Below are 27,500 nucleotides of genomic sequence, written 5' to 3' on the forward strand. Positions count from 1 at the left end.
ATTAATATTTTCCCTTCAATCCAATATGGCTGCCAAACGATGTGTCATACATCAAAAGGCGAGGATAACTTTTTGTTCGTCATGGAAAGGCGGTCATACATGTGGAGTTTCGCCTCGATCTGTTCAGCCGTTTCAGAGAAGACTTTTAAAGTTATTCATTTTCAATCCAATATGGCTGCCGTACCATGGGACCTATTACAACATAAATTTAAATTCTCCCTCTAATGTGGACATGGATTATGCTTTTTAAGTTTCGTGTTGATCGGACAGGTGGGTTTTCTATCCAAGATGGCCTCCAAACCATGTGACTTGTGATATCATAATTTTTACCATGTATGCAGGCATGGGGGTAGATTATAGTTGCCAAGTTTCGCTTCGATAGGTTAAATATGATTCCAGAGAAAACATTATTTAATATAATTCTTGAATCCAACATGGCTGCCAAACCATGTGACCTATCAATTAGAAATGAACAAATGTATATTCACTGCTTGTCTGCAATACATATTTGAAGTTTCCCCTTGATCTGACCAGCCGTTCTGAAGATGATGTTTGAAGGTTTTAGGGTAAATTCAATTTGGCCGCCAAACCTTGTGACCTATCAATTAACAAACTTGTAAAAGGATATCGTGGGGAATGTGCGTGTAAAGTTTCGCATCAATCTCTTCAGCCTTTCTGGAGATGTTTTTAATTTTTTTTTTTTAAACAAGATGTCTGCCAAACCAAGTCACCTATGATGTCAAAATATTTTTTCTACGGTGAATTGTTGTGTAGATGCTCAATAAATTTCAGATTTTTCCTATGCAGCGTCCTACTTGACGAATTTTCACCGGGATACCGCTTCACTGATTATGTTACGAAAAATCACCCCTCTTCCCCATTGGGAAGTCATTACAATGTATGAAGCCAAATATTTTTCCATTGCAACGTTTCAGAGATAGAGGTCCAATGTTTATCGGTTTTTACAAGATAGTGCCCGTACTACGTGACCTATGACGTCACAATTATCAAATAAGTATGCTATCAAAAAAGATACATACTATGGTGAAAATTTCCTGTCGATCGGACTTACTGTTCCTGAGAAAATGATTTTCAAAGCGAAAGAACCCAAAAATTGCCAGCGGAAAAAGAAAAATAAGAAATAAACAGAAGAAAAACAATATGTTACCTTGTCCATTTGACTGGGTACCCCAATAATAATAAAAAACAAGCACATAACTCACCCGAAATCTCTCATCTCCTGTCAACCAGCTGAGCTCACGAAACTCCAGCTGGATGCTTGTGACTTCAGCCACTGTGCTGTCAGATGTCCACTTGGGGCCATGAGCAGTACCTTTGCCCAGGTTGACATCAGAATAGGGGATGCGGGATGGAGTACCAAATGCAGGGAGCAGCCGGACACCGAGATTTGTCTGCCATGACACAACACATCACCTTCAGCTATTACACGTCATCATCCTGCAGCATTCAAAGTCAACTCCAGCCACCCAGCCCCCTCCTCACCCAAAACAAAGCTTATGAAAGCCATTCATAAAATAGTGGACAATGGCATTACAAGCACATTAGTACATCATGCACAAATCATCACAATATTTGAATTTTGACCAGGAATTCCATGCTCAGATGGGATTGCTAAAATGACCAACCCAAGCACTGATTACACTGTACAACAAATTTCAAAAATGTTTTTTTACTGGAGATGTGTAAAGTGATTAAGACTAATTCGGGTACGCTGATTTCAAAAATCATAACCGTTTTGCTGTATCACGTCAGGATTTTCAGGAACAGAAATATTCCCATTGCCTAGAAGTCAGGATTTCAATGAAATTTACATACGTCTTTAACATGTCTATTTCGTACAATTGTTGTTAACTTGTGTTATATTTCTTACTTTCAGATAAAGATGAGTAGGCGTTCCTGTACCAATCATCCTGACAACTTCTGTTATGTCTGTGGTAGGTATACCAAAAAAGATCAACAGCGAAGTATATCTACAGCAGTGAAAATGAAGGCCGCCTACTTTCACTACTTCGGGTGTAAGGTGGGGGACCAAGAACAGAGCTGGGCACCACACATCTGCTGCACAAGCTGTCACACAACCTTGACTCAGTGGTAGGTGGGCAAGCGCGCGAGCATGCCATTTGCGGTGCCCATGATATGGCGTGAGCCGCAGAATCATCATGATGATTGTTATTTCTGCTGCACAAGCATCGCCGGCTTCAACAAGAAGAATAAAGGTCACATCAAGTATGCTGACTGCGTCTCTGCTCGTAAACCTGTGCCTCATGATGACGAGAACCCCGTTCCAACACCTCCAGCTGATCAGAACATAGCTGTAAGCAGTGGTGAAGAGGATGGTGATGATGTACCTTTTGAACCCGACACTCAAGAATCACACCTTCTGAACCAGGGAGACTTAAATGATCTTGTAAGAGATCTCTCGCTGTCAAAGGCGAAGGCAGAGCTGCTTGGATCAAGGCTGCAGCAGTGGAATCTACTTGAACCTAACACCAAGATATCCTTGTTCAGAGCACGTCACAGAGACATGGCTGAGTTCTTTGAGATGGAAGACACGATGACATTCTGCAGTGACATCAACGGTCTGTTGAAAGAACTTGGGTGTGATCACGATCCTGCAGACTGGCGCCTCTTCATCGACTCGGGGAAGAACAGCTTGAAGGCTGTTTTGCTCCACAATGGCAACGAGAAACCATCAGTCCCACTGGCTCACGCGTTCGGCATGACAGAGACCTATGAGACTATGCGGCAGCTGCTTGATTCCATCAAGTACAATGACTTCAACTGGCACATCTGCGGAGACTTGAAAGTGGTGGCGCTGTTGTTAGGGCTGCAGTCAGGCTACACGAAATACATGTGCTTCCTTTGTCTCTGGGATAGCAGAGACGACAAGAATCACTGGACGAAGAAAGCTTGGGAAGAGCGAAAAGAGCATGTACCTGGTCGACACAACGTGAAGCATGTCGCCCTTGTCGACCCAGCCAAGGTTTTCCTTCCACCACTCCACATAAAGCTCGGCTTGATGAAAAGTTTTGTACGGGCAATGGATCTGAATGGGCGTGGGTTTTTATACCTCAAGGAAAAGTTTGGCAACACCTTGTCGGAGGCCAAGATCAAGGCTGGTGTCTTTGTTGGACCGCAAATCCGACAGATTATGAAGGACGAAACTTTTCCGACAACTCTAAACCCCAAAGAGCTGGCAGCGTGGAGGAGCTTCAAAGCTGTGACGGACAACTTCTTGGGGAACGAGCGCGCGGACAACTATGAAGAAATAGTGCAGCAGCTGCTGGAGTCCTTCAGGAAACTTGGCTCCAGGATGTCCCTGAAAATCCATTTCCTACACCAGCACCTGAACTTCTTCCCTGACAACTTGGGAGCAGTCTCGGACGAGCACGGCGAGCGATTCCACCAAGAGATTTCACTCATGGAGACGCGTTACCAAGGGCGGCACAACCCGAACATGATGGGCGATTTCTGCTGGTTCCTGCATCGTGAAACTGACACAGAGCAGCACAAACGCAAAGCCAAATGCCTAAAGCATTTTTAATTACATTCTAGTGGAGTTTTTCTGTAATTTCTATAATTTTGAAGCATTCATGATTAAATAAATGAATAAATGAATTTTTGTAAATTTCATTGAAATCCTGACTTCTAGGCAATGGGAATATTTCTGTTACTGAAAATCCTGACGTGATACAGCAAAACGGTTATGATTTTTGAAATCAGCGTACCCAAATTAGTCTAAATCACTTTACAAATCACCAGTAAAATTTTTTTGTTGTTCAGTGAATTATTAAATATATAATATTACAAGCATAACAAAACTGAATGCAGAATGCAATAGCACAAGTGAGATTCCAAGCAAGAAGAGCATAAATTAAATTCAGGGTCATTTCACACCAAATGTACTTTATATTTTTACTTCATCCTCTAATTTCAACAAAATGTGGTACAAGAGTATCTATTAGTAAAAAATGAAGGCATTTACAACAGTTGCAGTGAAACTTGAGTTAATTTATACATTTTGTAGTTATGAAATTTCTGCAGTTGGTAAATCACCTATTTAGTCTCAATTTTTGTTGCTTCATGATGATCATTAATTGGAGGTAGTTCATCTCATTTTAGCCTCTTCTGTTGTGCTTTTGATTATCTTCACTTTCTCTTCAGGATACCTTTTATATGCCTGGTGTTGGCTTGATGTTTAGGGTGGTGGGCTTGCAATCCTAGGATCCTGAGTTCAAACCCCCCCCCCCCTGGCTGTTGAATTAATACCAGGTGGGGTTGACTCTGCCTGTCATCCTTCCGAGGTCGGCAAAATGAGTACCAGCTTGTTGGTATACTGTGTCGGAGTGGCGACCTGTCCAGGATTGTGCCCAATAGCCAAGGAGACTGCTTAGGCAGCACCAATGCTCTGCACAGAGTATGGTCCCAATCTCCTCCGATAAAGCATGTACAATTAGAATGCGAATACATCTATAATAGTGTTGCGAATTCGCGCCCGCCGGCGTGCGATCGGCCGCTCGACTCGAATGGCGGCTGCCTCGCTCACCGGAACGGACAATTCTGTCGTGACCCTATTGGAACAACGCCGGGAGCGTGTCATGGGTGGGGGATTAACCCCACCACGACCGTGCCAACTGCCCACCCGCGCAGGATAGGGTTGCTCGCCAAATTCGATCTACCTAAGTACCTGCGCGGATGGTCGACCGGGCGATCGTATCTCGCCGCAGGCAGACTCCGGACACGAACCGATTAAGCAGTCCGTTCCGTGCTATCGGGATAACCGAGCGGTGTTATCGTCGGCCTCGACGGTTCCGATTAATTATCAGGCGTTTTAAGCCCACTACGAACCCTTTTACGTGAAGCAGGATGGAGGGTCAATTAAGAAAAGACGAAGCGAAACGGGAAAACAGTTCACACAATGCACATTTATTACGCGACACACGGAAAGCACACATATACAGCCAAACAGTCAAAATGCACCTATATCAGTAAAACAAAAGAAACAACGACGCAGAGTTGCAACCAAATACGCGTTCACACGGCAACACTTACACAGTTCTACTTTACAAGACATGGCACCAATACACATTTACTCAAAAGCAAAGGAAAGAAGCCACCCTCATAGACAAGGGGGCAGACGGGCCTGTAAGCCAATATGTGCGCGGGACCTGAAAGAGCGGCCAGGTCCGCGAGACTGGGTGGGTCCTACCCGCGTCCTCGTGACGCGTTGGCAGACGAGCCGCAGACGTGGCCGCGTGGCTGTGCCCCGACTCCGTGCTCCTTCGTGGGTTTCATTGGCATGACGTTTGGAGTGGGGTGGGAACAGGGCCCGCTTTGTTGCACTATCTCAGCATGGGGGAAAAGGGGGAATTGTTGATGCTCTGGGAGAGGGAGAATGGCTGGCTGGTTTAGGTCCCGCGACGAGCGATCTTCCACCGCGACCTCGTCGCCGACCGCCGTCCTTCTCGCCTCGGACCCGAGCTCCTTGGCATCTTCCCCCAACTCTCCTCAGCCGACTGCAGAACCCAACTCGGTGCCTTCGCCATCCGACTCCACTCTCTGCCACACTCTGCTGCTGCCACACTCTGCTCGATGACTCTCTTACCAAAACTCTCACTCTCTGCCACCAAAACTGACTCTGCCACGATTCGCCTTGCGCTCGGCGTTTTATAGGCCGGCAGAAGAAACAAGATGCAAATTTCCGGATCAGGATGAGCTCGCGGGCGGAGCCACGCTCACCCATTGGACGGAGGAAAAGTGGGCATGGACCTCCCCTGATCCTAGAATTTGCATATTTAGATTTCACACGGACACGCCTGGAGGCGGGGCCAAGCCACTCAGCGCTTGCTGATTGGACGGATCAGAAGTGGGCGTGTAGCATTCTTGATCCGAATTCTCCCTCGGAAAGGCCGCTATTTGCACTCATGGCTTGGTGCGTATTTTGAACGAGCCCAAGACAGCCCGACACTCAGTGTTCACAGGTGGTGCGGGAATGGCCGTAGAAGAAGAGAGTTGAGGGTGGTGGAGGGTTTTTGGTGGTGGTTTGATGGTGATGGCAGTTCAAAATAAAGATAGAACAGAAAAACGGCTATCTCAAAGCGTCGCAGCCCGAATGAATCACATAAATTCCCTCTAAACAACGGGTTTGGGGCTAACTACACATGTACTTAGAGTTATCTCACCTACGGACCCTGAATGGTGGTTTGCGAATTTCCACAGCCGTAACAATAGTATGTACAATTAGAATGTGAGTATGCCTAAAATATGTATGGCTAAACCACACAAAACAAGTCTGGATGAGGGTATACAATCTTTGATTGCTCGCTCTCGTTGACCCTTGCATTCCATCTAGATGATTTGGGGATGCCTCCAGAATGGCATTTTTGTGCTACAACTCATGGAAAAAAACATTTCACAACCAAAGCCAGCTGCTGACTGGGAATCCTCTATTATGTAAAGGATTTCTTTGGTAAATCTAAACTTTTATCAACTTCCAAAGCTTTCATCCACAACTCAACAGAGTACTGCTTTCTCCTTTGGACCAGGGACTCTGCCTCACACATTGCACTTGATGCTGCAGAAACAAAGGCTCTAAAAATCATTTGAATTGCCCGCGATGAAGCTGAGACAATGGGCCTATCACTTTCACATCACAGACAGGTCGGTGGTCTGTATTTTATAGCCTCCTTTCTTGTTTTGCATACTTTGCCCTTTCGTTACCCTTGGCTCTGTCTTCAAACTTGGCTTTCGTTACCAGTTTTCTGTTACCCTTAAAACTTGGCTTTCGTTACCAGTTTTCTGCAGGGTACATGCGGTCTGCCAGGAACTCACTTCTGGTGAAAGTCTCAAAATCCAGAATCACTGCTTACCTACACTTACTTGTTCCTCTTTTTCTCTCACCAGTGGATAGTAAAGGAACACTCTCTGAAGTCAAAAACTGTTCATATGAGCATAAGCTTTAAACAACTCTCTCTTCGAGAAACAAGTGGTGATATTACATACAAATAATGGCAAGAGATCATTCATCTCTGTCCTGGAAAAGTTTCCTGACAGTAACAAAATAAATGCAACATTCCTTCATCCAGCTGAGCCATCCTCATCATTGTTTGAAACGAGAAAGAACGATTGGTTGATAATCTCGAGCATCTTGAATCACAAAACCGGCAACAACAGGATGGATAGACAGACCAAACGTGAGAAAAGTCAACACTAACACTCATCGCATTAATAAAGGCAAGTATGATTGAGAAACTGATATTTAAGGGTAATCACTGTGCACTTCAGAAATGTTTAATGCAAGATTCTTCCAAAGGAATTCCTCCTGCAACAAGTGCTAATGCCGTCAAACGCAAACAGTGAAAATAAATTAATTCAAGGAAATGTTATTTTTAATACGTGGATGATCTTTCTGTCCTTTCAGGTGATAAATGCATTTGAATTGTGGAATTTGTCCTGTCAAACATCCGGGAATCACTTCAAGGTCATTGGAGACTGATAATCCTCTTAAATGGTCATCTATCGACTTCGTTGATACAAACTAGTCTATAAATCGCTGTAATGAATGCAACTCCCAGCAAACTTTTTTTTGCACACAGTACATTTAAGGAATACAAATCAGACTGCGTCAATGAAGGTTTGTTACTCTACATACTGGAATTTTTGTGACATTTTGACCTGACCTGTCTCTGGTCACAGTTCAAGTCAAAGTTAAACAAGTTTTGGAAAAAGGAATTACATTTTTGATTTATCACAAACAATAGTAGCGATGTATATGGCCTGAGAAGAGCTAGAAAATCATATAGATCAGCTCTCGACATTGTAAAATGAAGAAGTTATGGCCAACTTAGTGACCCCTAACCCTCCCCCTTTTTTACCTGCAGTACAAATATAGTTCGAAAGTTTGACAACTCGTATCTTGGTTACCTGGTGAGCTATAGACCTGAAAGTTTGCATGGTTTCATTGCTCAATTAAATCCCCCTTACACTAAATTTCTAAATCTGAGAAGGTAACGTTTTGTGGGTGCGTTGATTTCATATAGAATGACCCTACTCACACGACAATGTTTAGCGATTGTGATTCAAACATAGTATTAAGAACAGAGGAGATGAGCAAATAAAAGTGTAGAGTGCAGTGTGAAGCACTAACAGCTTTGTCAAGAAACAGCTTGTCTCCAGTAAGATGGAATGTACTAAGAAGACCGCCGAGAATGCGAATCGTGCATTCAAACAAGTTCACATCAATATTCTTGTTGAAGTTCAGTTCACTGGCCACCCATTTCCGTGCCTCCTCAAATTCTGAAAAACACACATGGAGAAAGAAGGTGGTAGCTGGTCCACTGTAAAAATAAACTGAGACAGCAACAGTCTTTGTAACTGCATTGAAAAAAAACCACAAAAACAAACAAACAAATAACCATGTACTAACATTTAATTACTAAAAACATAAAAAAAGATTACAGAGCAAAAGGACTGTCCATGTTAATAGAGCCATCATTCATAGCTCTATTAACATGGATAACTCTCTATAAACAAAGCCAATAGCAGGTCAAACAACAGAAACAGTTTGAAAAGAAAAAGGTAGAGGGCAATCTCTCAGTGTGACCACTCCTTGGCTTTTTTCACAAGATCTTGGCTATTCGTTGTTCACCTTGACGTTTTGGTTTTCTATAGGTTTTCTTGGCGTATAGGTTTTCTATTATCATCGCTTTTCTGAAACCTTGTGAATTCTTGGCTTTTTTCATAGGCTCCCCTTGGCATTTATGAAAATGAGGAGGGGGTCACACTGCAATCTCTTTATTATGCACACTGGCACTGAGGCAAAAAGGTGGGCACCAAATTGAGAAAAGGGAGAATGATAGGGTTAGGGGAGTGGGGAATGAAGGGAACGATATCAGCCCTCTAATTGAATCATTGCTAAGACACGGCTTTGCCACTTATGCTCCCTGTAGGTTAAGGCTGGAATTTGGAACATGACCAGGATGCCGATGTAATTCGCTTTCCCTTTGTGAAAGACAGTCAGATCTACGACTTCCACTAACTAATGCAAACAGACAAAACCACAGTTTAATGCTCATCTGAGGAATGGTGCACACAGCAACATCTCACACTGCATGCAAAACACCAGGATGACAGTAAACAACTGGGCCCAGATTTGAACCCAGGCAAGACAGCTCAGCAGTGAGCGTATAAACCTCTCGGCTATCCTGCCAGCCCAAGGTGTCAAATACATTTCCCCATTTTGCATGCATACTAAATAGAGGGCTTATTTAATAAGCTAGTGTCAACACAGAAATTAATAAAATAATATATTTAAAGTTAATATGTACAAAAAGAAACGACTCAATTTGACAGACAGACTGGAAAAAAATACCTTCTTGTAGGCCCATGATCCACATAGTGTCCAAAGCATCCACAAGGGTAAGGCCAAGGCCAAACCACTCTTTATACCCTTGAGATACAGGACGCAGCTCGTCTCGGCCCCAGGCAAAGTGTCGATAACCAAGCCACGCGTGACGGAAAGCCTCAACGACTGCTTGTTGTCGCTGATTCTTTACTGCATAAATGATACGCGGAGGGGCAATGAAATGCAAGTAAAACACGAAGGTTCGGGAACCAAATTCCAAAACAGAGAGAAAGAGGATATCAAGTGGGTGTGGGGAGGCAACTATTATCACAGCAAAAGGGTGAGAAAAATAAAATCCAAGGTGTCAAATTATTGTCACTTTGCAAATAATAAATGACCACATTAAAAGTCATGGGACGTTTATTTGGAGTGGAGAATTGACCACACATACATAACCATTGATATCAATATCCATACTGCAAAACAACCGATCAGGAAATCAGGTCTTATTTCCCAGTTTCACAGCATAATGTCTCCGAGGAAGGAGTTCACGATAATCGGCTGATACAGTGAGTGGGGACTCCTATCAGGACGATTTAAAAGTCCTACCATGTCGATATACCAATTAATGTTACAAAAACAAAGATCATCTCAACCCTATTTAATCGTACTCAATATCTAACTCCCATAATATTACATAAAGGGTTTATGTGATGATAGCAGTCCTGTAGGCCTATCCTGAAAAATTACCAAGCGATTGTTTTTAACCACACATACACGTAAAAGGAACACATTAAAATTTTTAATTGCCTATGCAGTACCTGCATCCAAAGCTGAGTGACTATTTTAAAACAAAAGACTACAGCTGAAGGTAGTAATTTTTGGAAATGAGGCAATACAATCACAGAGATATTCCAAGATGAAAAAACTGATGAGGCTGCCTTTTGGAGAGAGAAGTCATTGAGCAAATTAATGGAAGCAATAGCTCCATCTTGAGATCAAGGTTGTGCAATTACTTTTCACATGTTATGAATAAAAAGATGCATTATTGATGAAATTTGCAACAGAAGCATTTTCATGTTTGTCACATAAAATAGACGGGTCAGTTTCAGGTAAATAAGAATGTGACTTTTTTAATTACGTATGAATGCTAAACGAGGCCTTTTGAGCATGTGCTGCGTGTGTTTACACTGACTCTGTTCTGCTCGTCAGCAATGGCAGGTTAAAAGTGCCCATCACAAAATCGAGTTCAGATCGTATTTTAAACAATTTTCAGCATTTAGATGAGAGAGTGGCAATTTCAAAATTGTTAACCATAATTGTTCTGATCTGGAATGCAAATCAAACTCACGGAAATATAGGAATACAGGACGAGAAATGCTGTTTTTCCACCGCTCAAATTGGTTCTTCTGACCACGTGCTTGTCAAAGTAGCCATCTCTCTGGCTGTTATTAGAGAACCACCTAAGCGCCGTCGAGTCTGGCATTTCACTCAAGCTGACTGGAAGGGTCTGCAAGCAGCCATCAAACTTCTAGACTGGTCTCCCATCGATACTTTCTCCAACATCAACTCATCCTGGGAATTATTTCATAGAATCTGTCTAACACACACACACACACACACACACACACACTCACACACACACACACACACACACACACACACACACACACACACACACACACACACACACACACACACACACACACACACACACACACACACGTTTTCAGTTGTCCCACCCTTCCTCCTGCCCATGGTACACTGTAGCTTGTGGTGAGGCAGTTGTCCTGGAACAACTTGCCTTTGCCTCATGGAAAGCAAAACTAACTGAAGGTAATCTCAGTCCCTTCCATAAAGCTCAGAACAAGTGTGTATCTACCCTCAGGAGAGCCAGAAAACAACATCTTTCTAATCTCAAGTTTGAACTCTCAAACCTCTCTCAATCCTCCAAATCCTGGTGGCGTCTCATCAAATCTGTTTCTGGTGTATGTTCCCCCTCCCTTACCTCAAATGGCCGCACTGCTGACAACGCACGCGAAAAGGCTGAATGCCTAAACTTGGTGTTTTCTTCTAAAACTTGTGTCCGAAAACCATCGCTTTCTGTACCCACCTTAGGGCCCTGTCACACCTTGACGTTTCAGCCAGCAATGGCAACGTATAAAAATGTATGCAAAACGTTGGCGTACGCTGAAATTGACGTTTTTTTTAAAGTCTTGGGCGTATTCATAACGTGTTGGTCGTATGCACAACATATAAGTAATGGGCACAGAACGTTTCGTTGTGTTATTGATAACTTTTACCAACGAATGCTTGGCCTGTTGTCGGAGTTCACAACCTATGCCCAACAATAGTTTAACTTACGCATAGCGCGCTGCACGTATCGCCGGCGAACTCGTGGCGTAGCCTGTTAAGAACCTGCCGCACGCCGGTTTAAATCATAATCGCCTGAGAATTTGAAGTGTCAACATCGCAGTCACACCTTGATGATTTTGCCAGCATATGCCGGCCTATGAAAAATGTGTCAAACGCTAGGCGCACGTCAAATACGGTATAGGTAAGTTGTGTATACGTTAAGAGTAGGCTGGAAAACAATGAAGTACGCTGTCATATTACGTGGTACGTGTAATACGTCGTGAAAGTTCAAGCATGCTGAAAATTTTACGACGTACGACGTACTCGGCATATGGCTAACACGTTCCGCATGCATTGTCATATGTTCCGAGCACGCTCCGCGATCGTTTATACACGACGGACACACGTTACTTGTAGGTTACTCATAAGTCGAAACACGTCAAGGTAATATTTAACATACCCGAAACCTAATTTTCAACCAATGGGTAACGTCCTTTTAACCCTCTAATTTGGTTTGGTAACGTTCTTTGGTTTTAAAAAAGCCTGGTGTTGGCGCAGTGGTTAGGGCAGCGGCTTGGGATCCAAAAGGTCCTGAGTTCAAGCCCCATTGGTCCACTGAATTAATACACCAGGGGGTTGACTCAGCCTGTCATCCTTCCAAGGTTGGCGAAATGAGTACCAGTATACTGGGCCGGTGTATACCCTGGTTAAAATAGGTATACCATATCCCTGTGTCGTAAGAGGCGACCAGGGTTGCGTCAGAAAGGGCATCCGGCGTAAAACATGTGCCAAATCACTATGCGGATCATACGGATGATCCGCTGTGGCGACCCCTATCGGGAGCAGCTGAAAGAAGAAGAAGAAGAAGAAGGGTAACGTCCTTTTAACCTATGAGTAGCGTGCTCTAAACCTATGTTTAATGTGCTTGAAACCTATGAGTAACTTGCCTTGAACCAATGACTAGCGTGCTATGAACCTATGAGTAACGTGCGTTTAACCTATGTGTAGCATGCTTTGAACCTAAGTATAACATGCTTCTAACCTTTGAGTAACATGCCATGAACCTATTTGTAACGTATCTAAAACGCACAGTCGTATGTAGACGAATTAGATTGACGTCTTCCGGACGACCACAGCACTTACTGAATGTGTTTCAAACTTACATCTACCGTGTAATGGCGTATTGGCAGCGTTAAGGGGAATTGGTATATACAAATGGGCTTCACAAGAGGAACCCATCATTGTTCCAGACTCCATGTTGAGTAGATGTCAATGCCAGTAGTATCAGTAGTAGTAATACGATTAGTAGTAGTTGGTGTGCGTGACTAGTAATAGTAGTTGTTGTAGTACCATTGGTAGTAGTAGTATATCTATGTCAGTAGTAGTATTGTGAGCATGATGGGGAGGGTGTGGGTGATGATGGATCCTCTTATCGTCCACGAATAGGAGACTACTTTGCACCATTGTTCGATGTTCTTTTCGGCTAATTTTTTTTTCCTCATTCCCACGATGAAATATATCTTTGTTTTACTTTTTAAAGAATTAAAAACGACTTTGACAAATGCATAATGTACTAGTAATGAACACAGAACGCTTCGATAACTTATAAGTTATACCAACGATTGTTTATAGTGTTTTAGTCGTCCACAACCGATACCCAACGATAGTCTAGCGTATGCATAGCGTAATAATTCCCAAGCACGTTATAAATAAGTCATGGGTACCCTAAACATTACTTTGATGTGTTTCGACGTATGAGTAACTTTCAAGTCGCGTGTTGCGAAGTGTGAACAACGTTCGTGTTGCGTGCTGACAAAACGTTACTCATAGGTTAGAAATAAGTTTCGGGTACGCGAATGTTACCTCTACGTGTTTCGACTTATGAGTAACATACAATCAACGTGTGTCAATGATCGCATCACGTGCCTACAACTTATGGCCAGCGCAGCGGAACGTGTGAGCCAAACGCTGAGTACGTCGTAAAATTTCAAGCATGCAAAATTTTTTGGACAACCAAAAAGTACAACGTTTTAAACCAGCGTGATACGACCTATGGTAGTGTTTTTCAGTGTGCACCTGATGTATACATAACGTATTCGACGTGTGCCAGCGTTTTAGACAATTTTTTCATAAATCGGCATACGCTGGCTAAATCGTCAAGGTGTGACAGCCCCTTTACCCAATCACACCCAACTGTCCCTGGACTCTGTGTCCTTTTCTTCTGACAAAGTAGAGAGCTTGTGGTCACACCTCGACTCAGATACTGCAACCGGTCCAGAGGGCATCAGCCCACATTTCCTGAAAACCTGCTCCTCTGCTCTTACTCATCCTCTCTCTGTTCTATTCACCCTCTCATTTGCTCAAGGTCACCTGCCATCTGCTTGGAAATCAGCAAACATTACCGCTCTGCATAAAAAAAAGTGCAAAAACAGATCCCAGCAACTACAGACCAATCAGCAGCAAGGTTATGGAATCCATCATCACTTCAGACATTAAATCCTTCCTCTTCTCCAATGGACTGATTGCCAATCATCAATTTGGTTTCAGACCAGGTCACTCTACCCTGGATATTCTGCATCTGCTCTCCCAACAATGGATGGAGGTTCTCATTGCCAGACATGAAATCAGAGCCATATCCCCAGATATATCGTGTGCATTTGACATGGTCTGGCACCCTGCCCTGCTCACTAAACTCTCTTCCTATGGTATCCAAGGGATCTCCACTCATGGCTCACAGACTTCCTCTCCTGTCGCATCACCGTGTGGCCCTAAATGGAGTTCTCTCACCCCCTCTTCTTGTCCAGGCTGGAGTTCCTCAAGGTAGCGTTCTGGGCCCTGTTCTTTTTCTGCTTTTCATCAATGATCTCCAAGACTCTCTGGAAAATACTCTTTATCTCTTTGCCGATGACTCCACCCTCTGCCGTACCATCTGTCATCTCTCGGATCGGCAAGCAGCAGCTTCTTCGCTCTCTGCAGATCTGGATAAAATCACAAACTGGTCCAACACATGCAACGTGTCTGTCAATCCTGACAAATCTCACTCTCAATGTCTCTCCGAAAGGACCGTTTAGAACCCACCCCCCATTCCCATCTACTTTATGAACAATCCTCTGGAAGAAGTCCTTTCATTCAAGATTTTGAGTCTCACAATCTGCCATGATCTTTCCTGGGAAAGCCACATTTCCAACCTGGCCTTCAAAGCCAGTCGCCGACTGGGAATCCTCTGTCGTGCAAAGTCCTTCCTCGGCCCACCTGAGTTCCTTACGACATACAAAGCTTTCGTCTGCAGCCTGATGGAGTACTGCTCTCCTACCTGGGCTGGTGCTCCTGCCTCTCACATTTCTTGGCTTCATGCTGAGGAAACCAAGGCATTTAGGATCATTGGTATCTCCCGCGGTGAGGCCGAGTCTTTGGTCCTCTCACTCTCTCACCGCAGGCAAGTTGGTGGTCTTTCTGTCTTCTATCATTTTCCTCTCCGGTCTCACCCCCTACCCCCCGCTTTGTCTGCGATATGTCCCCCCCCCCCATATTTCCGCAGGGCGCTCAAGGTCCGCCAGCAACCCCCTTCTGGTAAAACTACCAAAATCACGAATCGCCGCTCACCTTCATTCTTTCATTCCTCTTTTTTTCCTGCCTTTGGAATAAACTCTCTCACTCTCTTCAATCCCATTCTTCCATCCAGGCCTTCAAAACAGCTGTTCACCACCACCTCTTATCTTCCCCCATCCAAAACCACAATCTTTTCTACCCCCATTAATCCACCCCAAACTCAGCTTCTTGAAATTCCCTGCTTTCCCAGCTGGAAGTCCCTGTAGTGTCCATCTTGTATACCCCGTGTTCCCCACCCCATCCCTCTCCCTTCTACAGATCTCCTAATGTCTCTGTTCCCCACAGTATGGTCCTTCCCTCTCCTGCCCCTCTCGTCTCATGCCCTCCTTGTTGTGCGTTAGTTCTCATACGAGCCTCGACAATGTATACAAAAAAAAAATATCCGTGGATGATAGGAGTCAGGTTCATACTATTTCCTGTTAATACAATTACCCAGTGGTAACTGTGGATATATATATATATATATATATATATATATATATATATATATATATATATATATAACACACACACACACACACACACACACACACACACACACACACACACACACACACACACACACACACACACACACACACACACACACACACACACACACACACACCACCAAGAGATGCAAAAGTATATAATTTCTCTTGTGGCCCCGGACTCAAACAGAAAATATACATTTGTAACAGCCCTCGACTCCCACTCCCACCAGCAACCCCCCCCCCCACCCCCTTTTCTCCCAAACATGATTAATAATAAATGTCATCATTTTAAAACTTACTCTGTGCATTGACAAGCCCAGATATGACCTTCCCACTGGTGTTAAGAAGCATGAAGGTTTGGGTAGAACACACCGCATGTCACGAGTTTTTGCATTGCATGATGCAAGATATCAATCAACCTTTTGCACGAGTTGATCAGGAAGTTCTCCAACTGTTTCGTTGTGTAGAGGAACACCCCGTTCTCGCAGGTCCATTTGCAAGTATTTTCAGCTTCTTTAAAAGCTTGGTGCACCGTTTCATGCTAAAATTCTTATCTGGCACATATGATGCACGTACAGGGCGCCCCGATCGACTTCGTTACTCGGGTTTTCTGTGCATGCGCACCGATCAATTTGGGGTGGATTATGTCATTTCGAAAGTGCCGTATTGCCTGGTAATTTGGGTATTCCAAGTATACAAGGAGCATACAATGCTGGACTACTCAATTACCAGAGGATAGCAGCAACACAATTATAACAATCATGGTGGATATGAAAAAGAAAATACAGCAATTGGAATAAATTCGGAATTATTCGTGTGACAAATATTCGGAAGTAAAGTTTTATCCAAAACCCAGCTCCTGAAGTCACATATTATCAGAAAACTGAAGAGAACAGACAGTAGATAAGCTAGCTGTTCATCATACCAAACACTAATTCAGAACCCATCTCTGACTAATGATCAACCTCATCAAAATTCCCCAATTAAATGGTGAAAATGCAACGGTGAGCAATTTTGTTCTCAAATGTTCTTTCTGCATATACATGGCAAGTTTCATGAAGATCCGATGAAAACTCTGGGTTGTGAAACAAAAAATGTCAAAAAATAGGAATGACCTCATAAAAATTGATATGACGTCACAGTGAGGCATCATATGTGCGGTAATTCATCTCTGCTAATGCCCTGTTCGATTCCTGCAAACTGAATTCAAAAAGCTTGCCGAGTTTCGGAGGTAATGTTTTAGGCTATTTCTATTAGCGGAGATATTTTGACGTCATAACTTTTTTCTAGGAGGAATTTTCAAAATCGGAGATGGTTACTGTCTGCACAGGGTATTTTTACATATATCTGCCAAGTTTCAGGAAGTTTCGATGAAAACTGTAGGCTGTGAAACAACAAGCTCAAATGAGCTAAGATCCTCGTCCTCTTAATGATTACGTCATAAAAACGAATATGACGTCATTGTGATGCATCAGGTTTGCGATAAATTATCTGTGCTCATGCCCGGCTTGATTCCCGCAAATAAAATTCAAACAGCTTGCCCAGTTTCGGAGATAAATGGTATAGGCGATTTCCATTAGTGGCGATATTATGACGTCAACTTTTTTTCTAGGAAGAATTTCCAAAATCGGACATGGTTACTGCCTGCGCGTGGGCTTTCTGCATATACATGGCAAGGTTCACAAAGATCCGATGAAAACTCTGAGTTGTGAAACAAAAAATGTCAAAAAATAGGAATGACATCATAAAAATTGATATGACGTCATAGTGATGTATCATATGTGCGATAATTCATCTCTGCTAATGCCCTGTTCGATTCCCGCAAACAGAATTCAAAAAGCTTGCCTAGTTTGAGATAATTTTTAGGCGATTTCCATTAGCGGAGATATTTTGACGTCATAACTTTTTTTTCTAGGAGGAATTTTCAAAATTGGAGATGGTTACTGTCTGCACAGGGTATTTTTACATATATAGGCCAAGTTTCAGGAAGTTTCGATGAAAACTGTAGGCTGTGAAACAAATGAAACAAAAAACAAATGTCAAAAAATAGGAATGACGTCATGAAAATTGATAAGACGTCATAGTGATGTATCATATGTGCGATAATTCATCTCTGCTAATACCCTGTTCGATTCCCGCAAATAGAATTCAAAAAGCTTGCCTAGTTTCGGAGATAATTTCTTCGGCGATTTTCATTAGCGGAGATATTTTGACGTCACAACTTTTTTTCTAGGAGGAATTTTCAAAATCGGAGATGGTTACTGTCTGCACAGGGTATTTTTTTTACATATATTCGCCAAGTTTCAGGAAGTTTCGATGAAAACTGTGAAACAAAAAAGTCCACAAGAACAACGTGAGTAAGACTTAGAGATCCTCCACGAGGATCTAAAAATAAAAAAAAATTTAAAAAGTGCATGGGCTGATGGTTGCTGTGTGGAAGTTGACTTGATTTGTTACTTCCTCAGTCCAAACACCAAACAGAGATGCAAGAGCAAAGTGCCTATGTCTAAATATTTTGAATGATGTGGCATACATGATGGATCTCACTCAAATTGGATCATTATGCGGCGCAGTCTCGTCTGACGGCACAACACATGATGACGTAACAAGTCAAATAAAATTTATGGCATCAAACTCAGGATCAGACAGCTAACAAACAAGCATGACATCAGCTGAGGTATCCTACCATTTGGGAATCAAATTCATTTGTGCACTGCAAGTAATACCTTTGCTACAAATCACAAAAATAAAAGATCAAGCAGTTCTCACCTTTTGCCTTCAACGTGCCTGTGACAGGTTTATCGCCTCTTTTCTCAGTAGCTTCTTCTCCTTGGAAGTTAGGTGCTTTGGAGATACCGATCAGCGAGCCACGCCATCTGCCCAGAATCACCCATTAAGCGACAAAACTTTTACACAAAGAACAATACAATAAATATATATATATATATATATATATATATATATATATATATATATATATATATATATATATACATATACATATACATATACATATACATATACATATATACATATACACATATATATATATATATACATATATACATATATACATATATACATATATATATTGTGACGTCCACGGGACTTGAACAGTCCCGCCAACGTAGAATGAGCCGAAACGATGGAGGCTGTTTATTTATTTATAACCCAAACATGGCGGTTCTAATCGCTCTACCGCAAACGGGACGAGGAAGGTGGCACGAGTCACTTTTCACTGAGTTGATGATGTTTATTTGTTTTTATTATTAACCAGAAATAATAAAACTCGGCAAGAAGAGGGATCCGGGGCGAGTCGACGGGATGATGTGGGATTGGGCGTGGGGAAAAACACAGACAATTCCAATGAATATACAATTCTCAAACCCTCTAAGGCACCAAGTACACACACACACACACACACACACACACACACACACACACACACACACACACACACACACACACACACACACACACACACACACACACACACACACACACACACACAAAACGTAGCTACTTCTGGTGGTCAGGCTGGACCGTGGTGTGGACACAACTGTCCCTGGATCAGCGTCGGACGAGCTGGCCTTGCTCTCGTCAGGGGGGGGGGGGGGCAGGAGAAACCGTGGTGCTGTCGACCTCCTGGTCCTGGCCCAAGTCCGCGCACAGCCGCCAGGGAACCAGTTCTGGTGCCAAATTGCGAGCAGGAGAGGGAGGCAGGTCCGCCCGCCATTCGACCCCGTACTCCGAGTCAGCAGAACCCCAGAGCCAACCAAGGTGAGGCACGAGGCTCAGCAAGGCTCCAAGACACGATGAAGAACACGATCGAATCAGCACAACAACAAGTACGCTTCCCGCGCAACAGCCTCCACACCAAAAAAACACGATCTTTTTGTCCCGATCTTCTTCCTCTTCTTTTTCGACCCCCAACAGAACCTTTTTATCCTCCCGTCCTCGTCACTTCCAATCGAGCCGTTTATTGGCCCACCGCCGTCGCCTTCTGCCAATCATGATCACGGGGCGGAGCCATCCGCTGCACTGTCCTGTGACGTCACGGCCAGCCTCCAGGGACTACTAAAAGGGGTTTACGCAGACACACTTACCCTATCCCGTGTCCCTATCTAATTACGTGACAATTATCATTTCCCCCTTGAAGAAATGAACATTTACTAGACAACTTATCACCACTGAATTGCTACTTATTACATCGAGATCCTGGTAAACTCGAACAGCATGGCATACCTAATTACCCTTTGAATGCATACCCCCCCCTCAAACGTAACAATATCTATATATATATACATATATACATATATACATATATACATATATACATACATATATACACACACATCTCTTCTTCTTCTTTCAGCTGCTCCCGTTCGGGGTCGCCAAAGCGGATCATCGGTATGATACGCATAGTGATTTGGCACACGTTTTACGCCGGATGCCCTTCCTGACGCTACCCTGGTCGCCTCTTACAACACAGGGATATGGTACACCTATTTTAACCGGGGTATACACCGGCCCAGTGCACTGGTACTCATTTCGCCGACCTCGGAAGGATGACAGGCTGAGTCAACCCCCTGGTGTATTAATTCAGTGGCCCAACGGGGCTTGAACTCAGGACCTTTTGGATCCCAAGCCGCTGCCCTAACCACTGCGCCAACAACAGGCTCATACATATATATATATATATATATATATATATATACATATATATATATATATATACATATACATATATATATATATATACATATACATATACATACATATATACATATATAAAAGCCTGGTGTTGGCGCATTGGTGTGTGTGTGTGTGTGTGTGTGTGTGTGTGTGTGTGTGTGTGTGTGTGTGTGTGTGTGTGTGTGTGTGTGTGTGTGTGTGTGTGTGTGTGTGTGTGTGTGTGTGTGTGTGTGTGTGTGTGTGTGTGTGTGTGTGCATAAATCACTCACTAGATTTACATAAATCACTAGATTTACCACCACATTAAGAAGATCAGCACTTTGAACAATTTTCATCTTCAGCAATTCACACCTGGCAAGCAAAATATTTCCCTTATCTGCTTATGAATCACAAGTTCAATCAGCACACCTGCACAACACAGAAATGTACTGGCACTACATTTAATAACTAGAAGGGCAATAAAAATGAAGCACAGGCTTGACCTAGATTTTCCGAATGCACTTACAACATGCAAAGCTAACTAACAATAATAATAATAAAATTGCACTTCAAGTACACATTGGTCATAAAAACTTCAAGAGGTTCTTTGTTTACTTCACATGAACAGTCAACTCATCAAGCACAGTGTTATTCCGAACACAAAGATGAAAGGAAGATTCCGAAAAACTCGAGAACAAAACCAAGTTTTACCAAGTGGGTTTACATTCCACCACAAAGAGAGACGAGCAATTCAACATACAGGAAATGTATTATAACCATCAAAGAATAGGTAGCATGTATCCTTCAAAAAGCACCATTTTGCCAAAATATTACTGGCTCTCCCCTTGGATGATTTCATGTTATGTCCTCCTTTAGGCAAAAAAAAAAAAAAAACTCAGTCACCCAAGCTTTTTCCAAAAGCTTCTTCCCCTCACCTTTTCCAGCAAAATCAGAGGTAACCATTTGGTTGAGTTCTCTCACACCAGCAAGTCCCCCTCTCCCCATATTAAAGCATGAATAACTATTATGATACTTACCCAGAACTTCCCTGATTGACAGTAACAAAAACATCTATTTCACCAGATTTTAAGCCCCATCTTCGAGTACATTGCAACAATGTTATGCAGCCCAAAAATAAATAAATTAATAAATAGAAACATTTCATTGAACTTTTTGGAGCCCATTGATGGAATTGGGTGTGCGAGGCATGAGTACGACAAGCTATTGTGGCGTTTAGGTTTTAGGGTGGTCTACGTGTTCTAATAAACATTTTTGGGATAAAACAAAAAGGAACTGTCCTTTTATCGATTACTATTCCCCAATGCCAATTTAGCAAAGGTATAGTGTAGCATTTCAAATTAAAACAGCACTCGGTAGATCACATACCTCCACCAGGCTGAACAGTTTACATTTTGTATCCCACCGATAGGTCGGATCTGTATATGGATCTTAACCAATATCTAATCAGGTTGTTCTTGTTACCGACTCAACTGATCTAAGTTTCGTCCGAATCCGTCCACAACGTTTTTAAATATTGTGCTATCTAACGTTTTTGGCCTGATCTCTCAATGGTGAAGAATCACTCAAAAAAAATTGAAAATTATTGTATCTGGATCCGAAATTAGATATTCACAAAAAAAATAATCAATTCGTCCTTGTCACACACCCAACCTGCCCACCAAGTTTTGAAATATCATGATATATATATATATATATATATATATATATATATATATATATATATATATATATATATATATATATATATATATATATATATATATATATATATATATATATATATATAGTTTTTGGCCCCAACCCTCAATGGTGAAGATTCACTGAAAAAATTATCATATCCAGATCCGAATTCAGATCTTCAACAAAATCTAATCCATTCGTCCTTATCACACACCCAACCTGCCAACCAAATTTTGTCCGAATCCATCAGCAACCTTTTCAGATATTCTGCTCAGACAAACAGATAGATATGGGTGAAAACACAACCTCCATGTACCTTAGGTGGCAGAGGTAACAAGTAAAAGAGGAAGAAAAAGAAAAAGAGGAAGAAAAAGAAATAGAGGAAGAAAAAGAAAAAGAAAAAGAAAAAGAAAAAGAAAAAGAAAAAGAAAAAGAAAAAGAAAAAGAAAAAGAAAAAGAAAAAGAAAAAGAAGTAGAGCAAAAGCAGCAAGTAGATATTGAACTAAGGGATTTAGTTCGTGCTACTTGGGTGGAAAATACTATCAATGATTTCCAGAGATAATTTTATTTTAAGATTACACACATGCATGACAAAGTCTGGTGTTGGCTTAATGGTGAAGGTGGCTCGCTTAAGATCACAGAGTCCTGAGTTTGAGCCCTTGTCGTCCCATTAAAACAACACCAGGTGGGTTGACTCAGCCTATCATCCTTCCGTGATCGGCAAAATGAGTACCAGCTTACTGGGAAGAAGGAGCCATTTGAGTATCCTGTGTTAGAGTGGTGACCCATCCAGCATTGTGCCCCTGACAAGAAAAAAACTGCCTCGGCAGCCCTATGTGGTGAAAGCAGTTGTTGCTGTTTTTGTTGTTGGTCCTCTTCTTCCTCTTCTTCTCATGTATTGTTAGCTAGGTCCTTGAAGAAGCATTTTATAAGAAAGTTTGTGAAAGTTCAAAAGTCCAAGTACGGTGGAGTAATGAAGAGGTCAAAACATCTATTTTCAAGATTTATGGTGTCTTTTCTGCTGTATGTTCAATTAAATCATGTGCACATGGGAAGTGACATTATTTATTTGATGCCGAGAATGCATCAACAAAGTGAAAATAGTTCTTCATTTTTCTCTTCCCAGAGAGTTCAGCACACAATCCTCGACAAAAGAAAGCAAGAAAAGCAAGATTCCGACTTGCATGTGCAAGCAAGGAAAAAAAACAAAAAAGAACCCCCAAAAAACAGTGATGTCCTCAGCCAATTGAGTTACACCAAATACTCGAAAAAAGTTGGCGATGTGCACAAGCATGTAGAAATATTAATGATTGCACCGCCTTGGGAAAGATTGCAGATGGCATATTCTACAATGAACAATGCAGGAGCCTGTTCACCCTCAAAAGAGATTTTGACAAGTGCATCATATCATCCAATGAAAGCAAAGAAAATGTTTGGAAAGAAGACAAGAAAATTCAGAAGATTCCAACAATGACTGGTAAATCTCATGTGCTTCACAAATGATGCACTTTCTGTGGAGAGAAAAATAAATAAATAAATAAAATCTCAATTAGCGTTCAAAATTGAGAGAACCTGTGTCGATGGGTGTGTCTCATCAGCACAGAGAGACTTGCCCAGATCTGCTCTTTGTTACCACAGACATTGACCGAGCCGCATTTGTATTTCAAGATACAGTAGTTCAACACAAACGTTGGAAGAAGGCTCAATTTGAAGCCATTTGAAGCAAGCTATTTCAAAAACAGTAAATGCATGTGGCCTCGAGGTCAAGAAGCAAACAAGCAAATCAACTGTAGAGTAAAATCAGGAAAGTGGTAGGTCGAGTACTTGTTGATAAGTAACGAACTTGTTGCTGAGAGGCTCACTATCAAAGTTTCTTCAACAGATTTGTGCATAAAACCGGGGAGTGTTTTGTATTTATTTATTTGTCTGTGATTGCCACTGTATGGTCATGCTCTTCTTCCTTCCCTCCCCCCCTCCCCTTGCCCACATTTCCTCTGTAATAAATTCCTGTTTCATTAAATATAGTGTGGTCATCAGGAACGGGCTCCGTAAAGCTTCGATAATTATTGACTGATTAACCCCCGTAGATGGGTAGAATGGGACAGCGCATGCAAGCCTCAAACACCGAACGCCGACAAGCTTCGCCCGGGTATTTCTTTTGGCGGTTGTGTTCGGAGACACGGAGTCACGTCAAATTAACCTGGCAGATGCGGAGACCTTTTTGTCTCATACCCACCAGGCGGCATGACAGTCGTTGAAGACTGCGTGAGCGTAACAATATTCTCTGTCAATGACACTATCTTCAATACACACAGTCGATAAGTTTTGTCTTAAGAATGGTACATTGGTGAGCTCTTTTACAAGGTTGCATCATCAAGAGATAAAAGTTTGAGGAAGATCATCGAGTAGCATTTTTCAACTACCGGTACTGGTGGTATGAATATTATTGTTACGGCTGAGGAAATTCGCAAACCACCATTCAGGACCCGTAGGTGAGATATCTTGATAGGTGCATGTGTAGTTGGCCCAAACCCGTTGTATAGAGGGAATTTATGTGATTCATCCGGGCTGCGACGCTTTGAGTGAGCCATTTTTTCTGTTCTATCTTCATTTTGAACCAACCACGTCTCAACCGCCATCACACAACAACCACGCCACCATCTATGCTTCCACATCATCGCATCACCGCCATTCCCAAAGAGCACCATAACCATCAACCCTCACCACCGAAAACCCTCCACCACCTTCACCTCTCTCCTTCTAAGGCCATTCCCGCACCACCTGTGAACACTGAACGTCAGGCTGTCTCGGGCCCGTTCAGCGATTGGTAACGGACGCACCGAGCCGCGAGCACAAATGGCGGCCTTTCAGAGGGGAAAACTCGGATCAAAAACGCTACACGCCCACTTCTCCTCCGTCCAATTAGCGAGCGCGGGGCGGCTTGGCCCCGCCTCCAGGCGCGTGTGTGAAGTCGATATATGCAAATTCTAGGATCAGGGGAGGTTCACGCCCCCATTTCCTCTGACCAATGGGCGAGCGTGGCTCCGCCCCCGAGGTCATTCTGATATGAAAATTTGCATATACGCTGCTCCTGCCCGCCTATAAAAAGGCGAGCGCAAGGCGAATTGTCAGTCAGTGATCGGGGGAATCGGGTGGAAGAGTCAGTGATCGGGGGAGTCGGGTGAGGAGAGTGTGGAACGGAGAAGAGTTGCAGAAAAAAAAAGTCAATGAGGGAGGGTGACGAAGTGGTGATCAGAGGGGTGGCAGAGTCGAGTCGGTCGGGTGAGGAGAGTGCGGAACGGAGAAGAGTTGCAGGAAGAGTTGAGTTCCGGAGTTGCCTGAAGAGGGTCGAGAAGTGGCTGTTGGGGACGCGTTGCATTGCGTTGGTGGAGGCGAGTGCGCGCGGTGGAACTGCAGGCAAAGGATCTCGGGTCCGAGGCGAGAAGGACGGCGGTCGGCGACGAGGTTACGGTGTGGGGGATCGCTCATCTCATCGCGGGACCCAAGCCAGCCAGCCATTCTCCTTCCCCAGGGCATCAACAATTCCCCCTTTCCCCCGCTCTGAGATAGTACAAAAGGGGGCCCCGTTCCCACCCCACCCCACTACAAACGTCGTGCCAACGAAACCCGCCAAGGAGCACGGAGTCGGGGCACAGCCGCGCGGCCACATTTGCGGCTCGCCCGCCAACGCGTCACGAGGACGCGAGTAGGACCCTCCCGGTCTCGCGGACCTGGCCGCTCCTCCAGGTCACGCGCACATTTGGCCTACAGGCCTGTCTGCCTCGTCTATGAGGGTGGCTTCTTTCCTTTGCTTTTGTGTAAATGTGTGTTGGCACCGTCTGTAAAGTAAAGCTGTACATGTGTTGCGGTGTGTGCGCGTAGTCTGTATTCACTCTGCGTCGTTGTTGCTTTTATTGTTTTGGTTGCTATATGTGCATTTTGACTGTATGGTTGTATATACGTGCTTTCCGTGTGCCGGGAAATAAATGTGCATTGTGTGAACTGTTTTCCCGTTTCGCTTCGTCTTTTCCTTATTGAATCTCCATCCTGCTTCACGTAAAGGGTTCGTAGTGGCTGCAAAACGTCCGGTAAATAATCTGAACCGTCGAGGTCGACGATAACACCGCTTGGTTATCCCGATAGTACGGAACGGGCCGCCCAAGCGGCTCGTGTACGGAATCTACCTGCGGCGAGGTACGATCGCCCGGTTTACCATCCGCGTGGGTACTTAGGTAGGTCGAGTTTGGCGAACAACCCTATCCTACGTGGGTGGCCGATTGGCATGATTGTGGTGAGGTCGAAAGGCCCACCCGTGACTGGCTCCGGGCGATAGTTCCCGGAGGGTCACGACTGAATTGTCCGTCCGGTGGGCGACGTGCCGCGATCCGAGTTATGTGGCCGTCCGCACGCCGGTGGGCGTGAATTCGCAACACTATCGAGGCGAATGTCTCAAGGCCTAGCATGTTTACAGGATTTAAACAAAGCACTGCAGTAATAACGATATTGAAATGAAGTCAAATTTTAGATGATTACGACAATGCTCAGGTATGAAACATGTGGTGGAGAGTTTTAGGGAGGAGTACAGGTGGATACATGTCGGCGAGTGGAGAAATCACAATTCTGGTCAGTTAGTGCAACGGGGAACTGGGGGAAGATATAATATTTGATACCTGATGTCAATTTCTCGTAGCTCTGGCAATGCAAGGTTGTGCTCGTCTCCCTTCACTTGATTGTCCCCAAGCGAGACTTTGGATCGGTGTGCTGGGGGTCCTCGTTTGTTTGGCCTAAAGCGTACCTAGAGAAAGAGAGGAACACAGACCTGCAATACTCAACACAGTTATGATATTTAAAATAAAATAAAATAAAAAACAGTAAATATCTTTCAAACCTATTTGTACAGAATTTTGTTGCTGCAACTAAACTACTTGCATGAATTAAACAGAAGCAGACAGCAAAACAAAAAACACCAAAATCAAAGAAAAACTGCAAAAACCACACATTTGGCATTCCCATTTAAGCATAAAGTTCAAGATGCTGGGACTTCAAGATCAAATCTCATAACGTGGTAAATTTCCCACCGCCTACTAAATTAAATATTATATATATATATATGTATATATATATATATATATATATATATATATATATATATATATATATATATATATATATATATATATATATATATATATATATATATATATATATAGGTTGACTCAGCCTGTCATCCTTTCGAGGTCGGCGAAATGAGTACCAGTGTATACCCCGGTTAAAAGAGGTGTACCATATCCCTGTGTCATAAGAGGCGACCAGGGTTGCGTCAG

At 43.1% G+C, this 27,500-nt stretch overlaps 1 protein-coding gene across 2 annotated transcripts in view; it reads right to left on the bottom strand.

Moving 5' to 3' along the window:
* Positions 1 to 27,500, bottom strand: part of MAN1B1 (mannosidase alpha class 1B member 1) — a 119,665-nt gene that overhangs the window by 34,495 nt on the left and 57,670 nt on the right. For both annotated transcript variants that reach the window (XM_085881560.1, XM_085881561.1), the window contains exons 5-9: positions 26,847 to 26,971; positions 18,571 to 18,677; positions 9,392 to 9,574; positions 8,168 to 8,316; positions 1,224 to 1,412 (exon numbers count right to left, since the gene is read on the bottom strand). In XM_085881560.1, the coding sequence (XP_085737686.1) occupies positions 1,224 to 1,412; positions 8,168 to 8,316; positions 9,392 to 9,574; positions 18,571 to 18,677; positions 26,847 to 26,971 (753 nt within the window). The remainder of the gene's footprint in view (positions 1 to 1,223; positions 1,413 to 8,167; positions 8,317 to 9,391; positions 9,575 to 18,570; positions 18,678 to 26,846; positions 26,972 to 27,500) is intronic.

This window comes from Eptatretus burgeri, chromosome 5, assembly GCF_056783735.1.
Source record: "Eptatretus burgeri isolate ZD-2024b chromosome 5, Ebu_testis_v1, whole genome shotgun sequence".
NCBI classification, from domain to species: domain Eukaryota; kingdom Metazoa; phylum Chordata; class Myxini; order Myxiniformes; family Myxinidae; genus Eptatretus; species Eptatretus burgeri.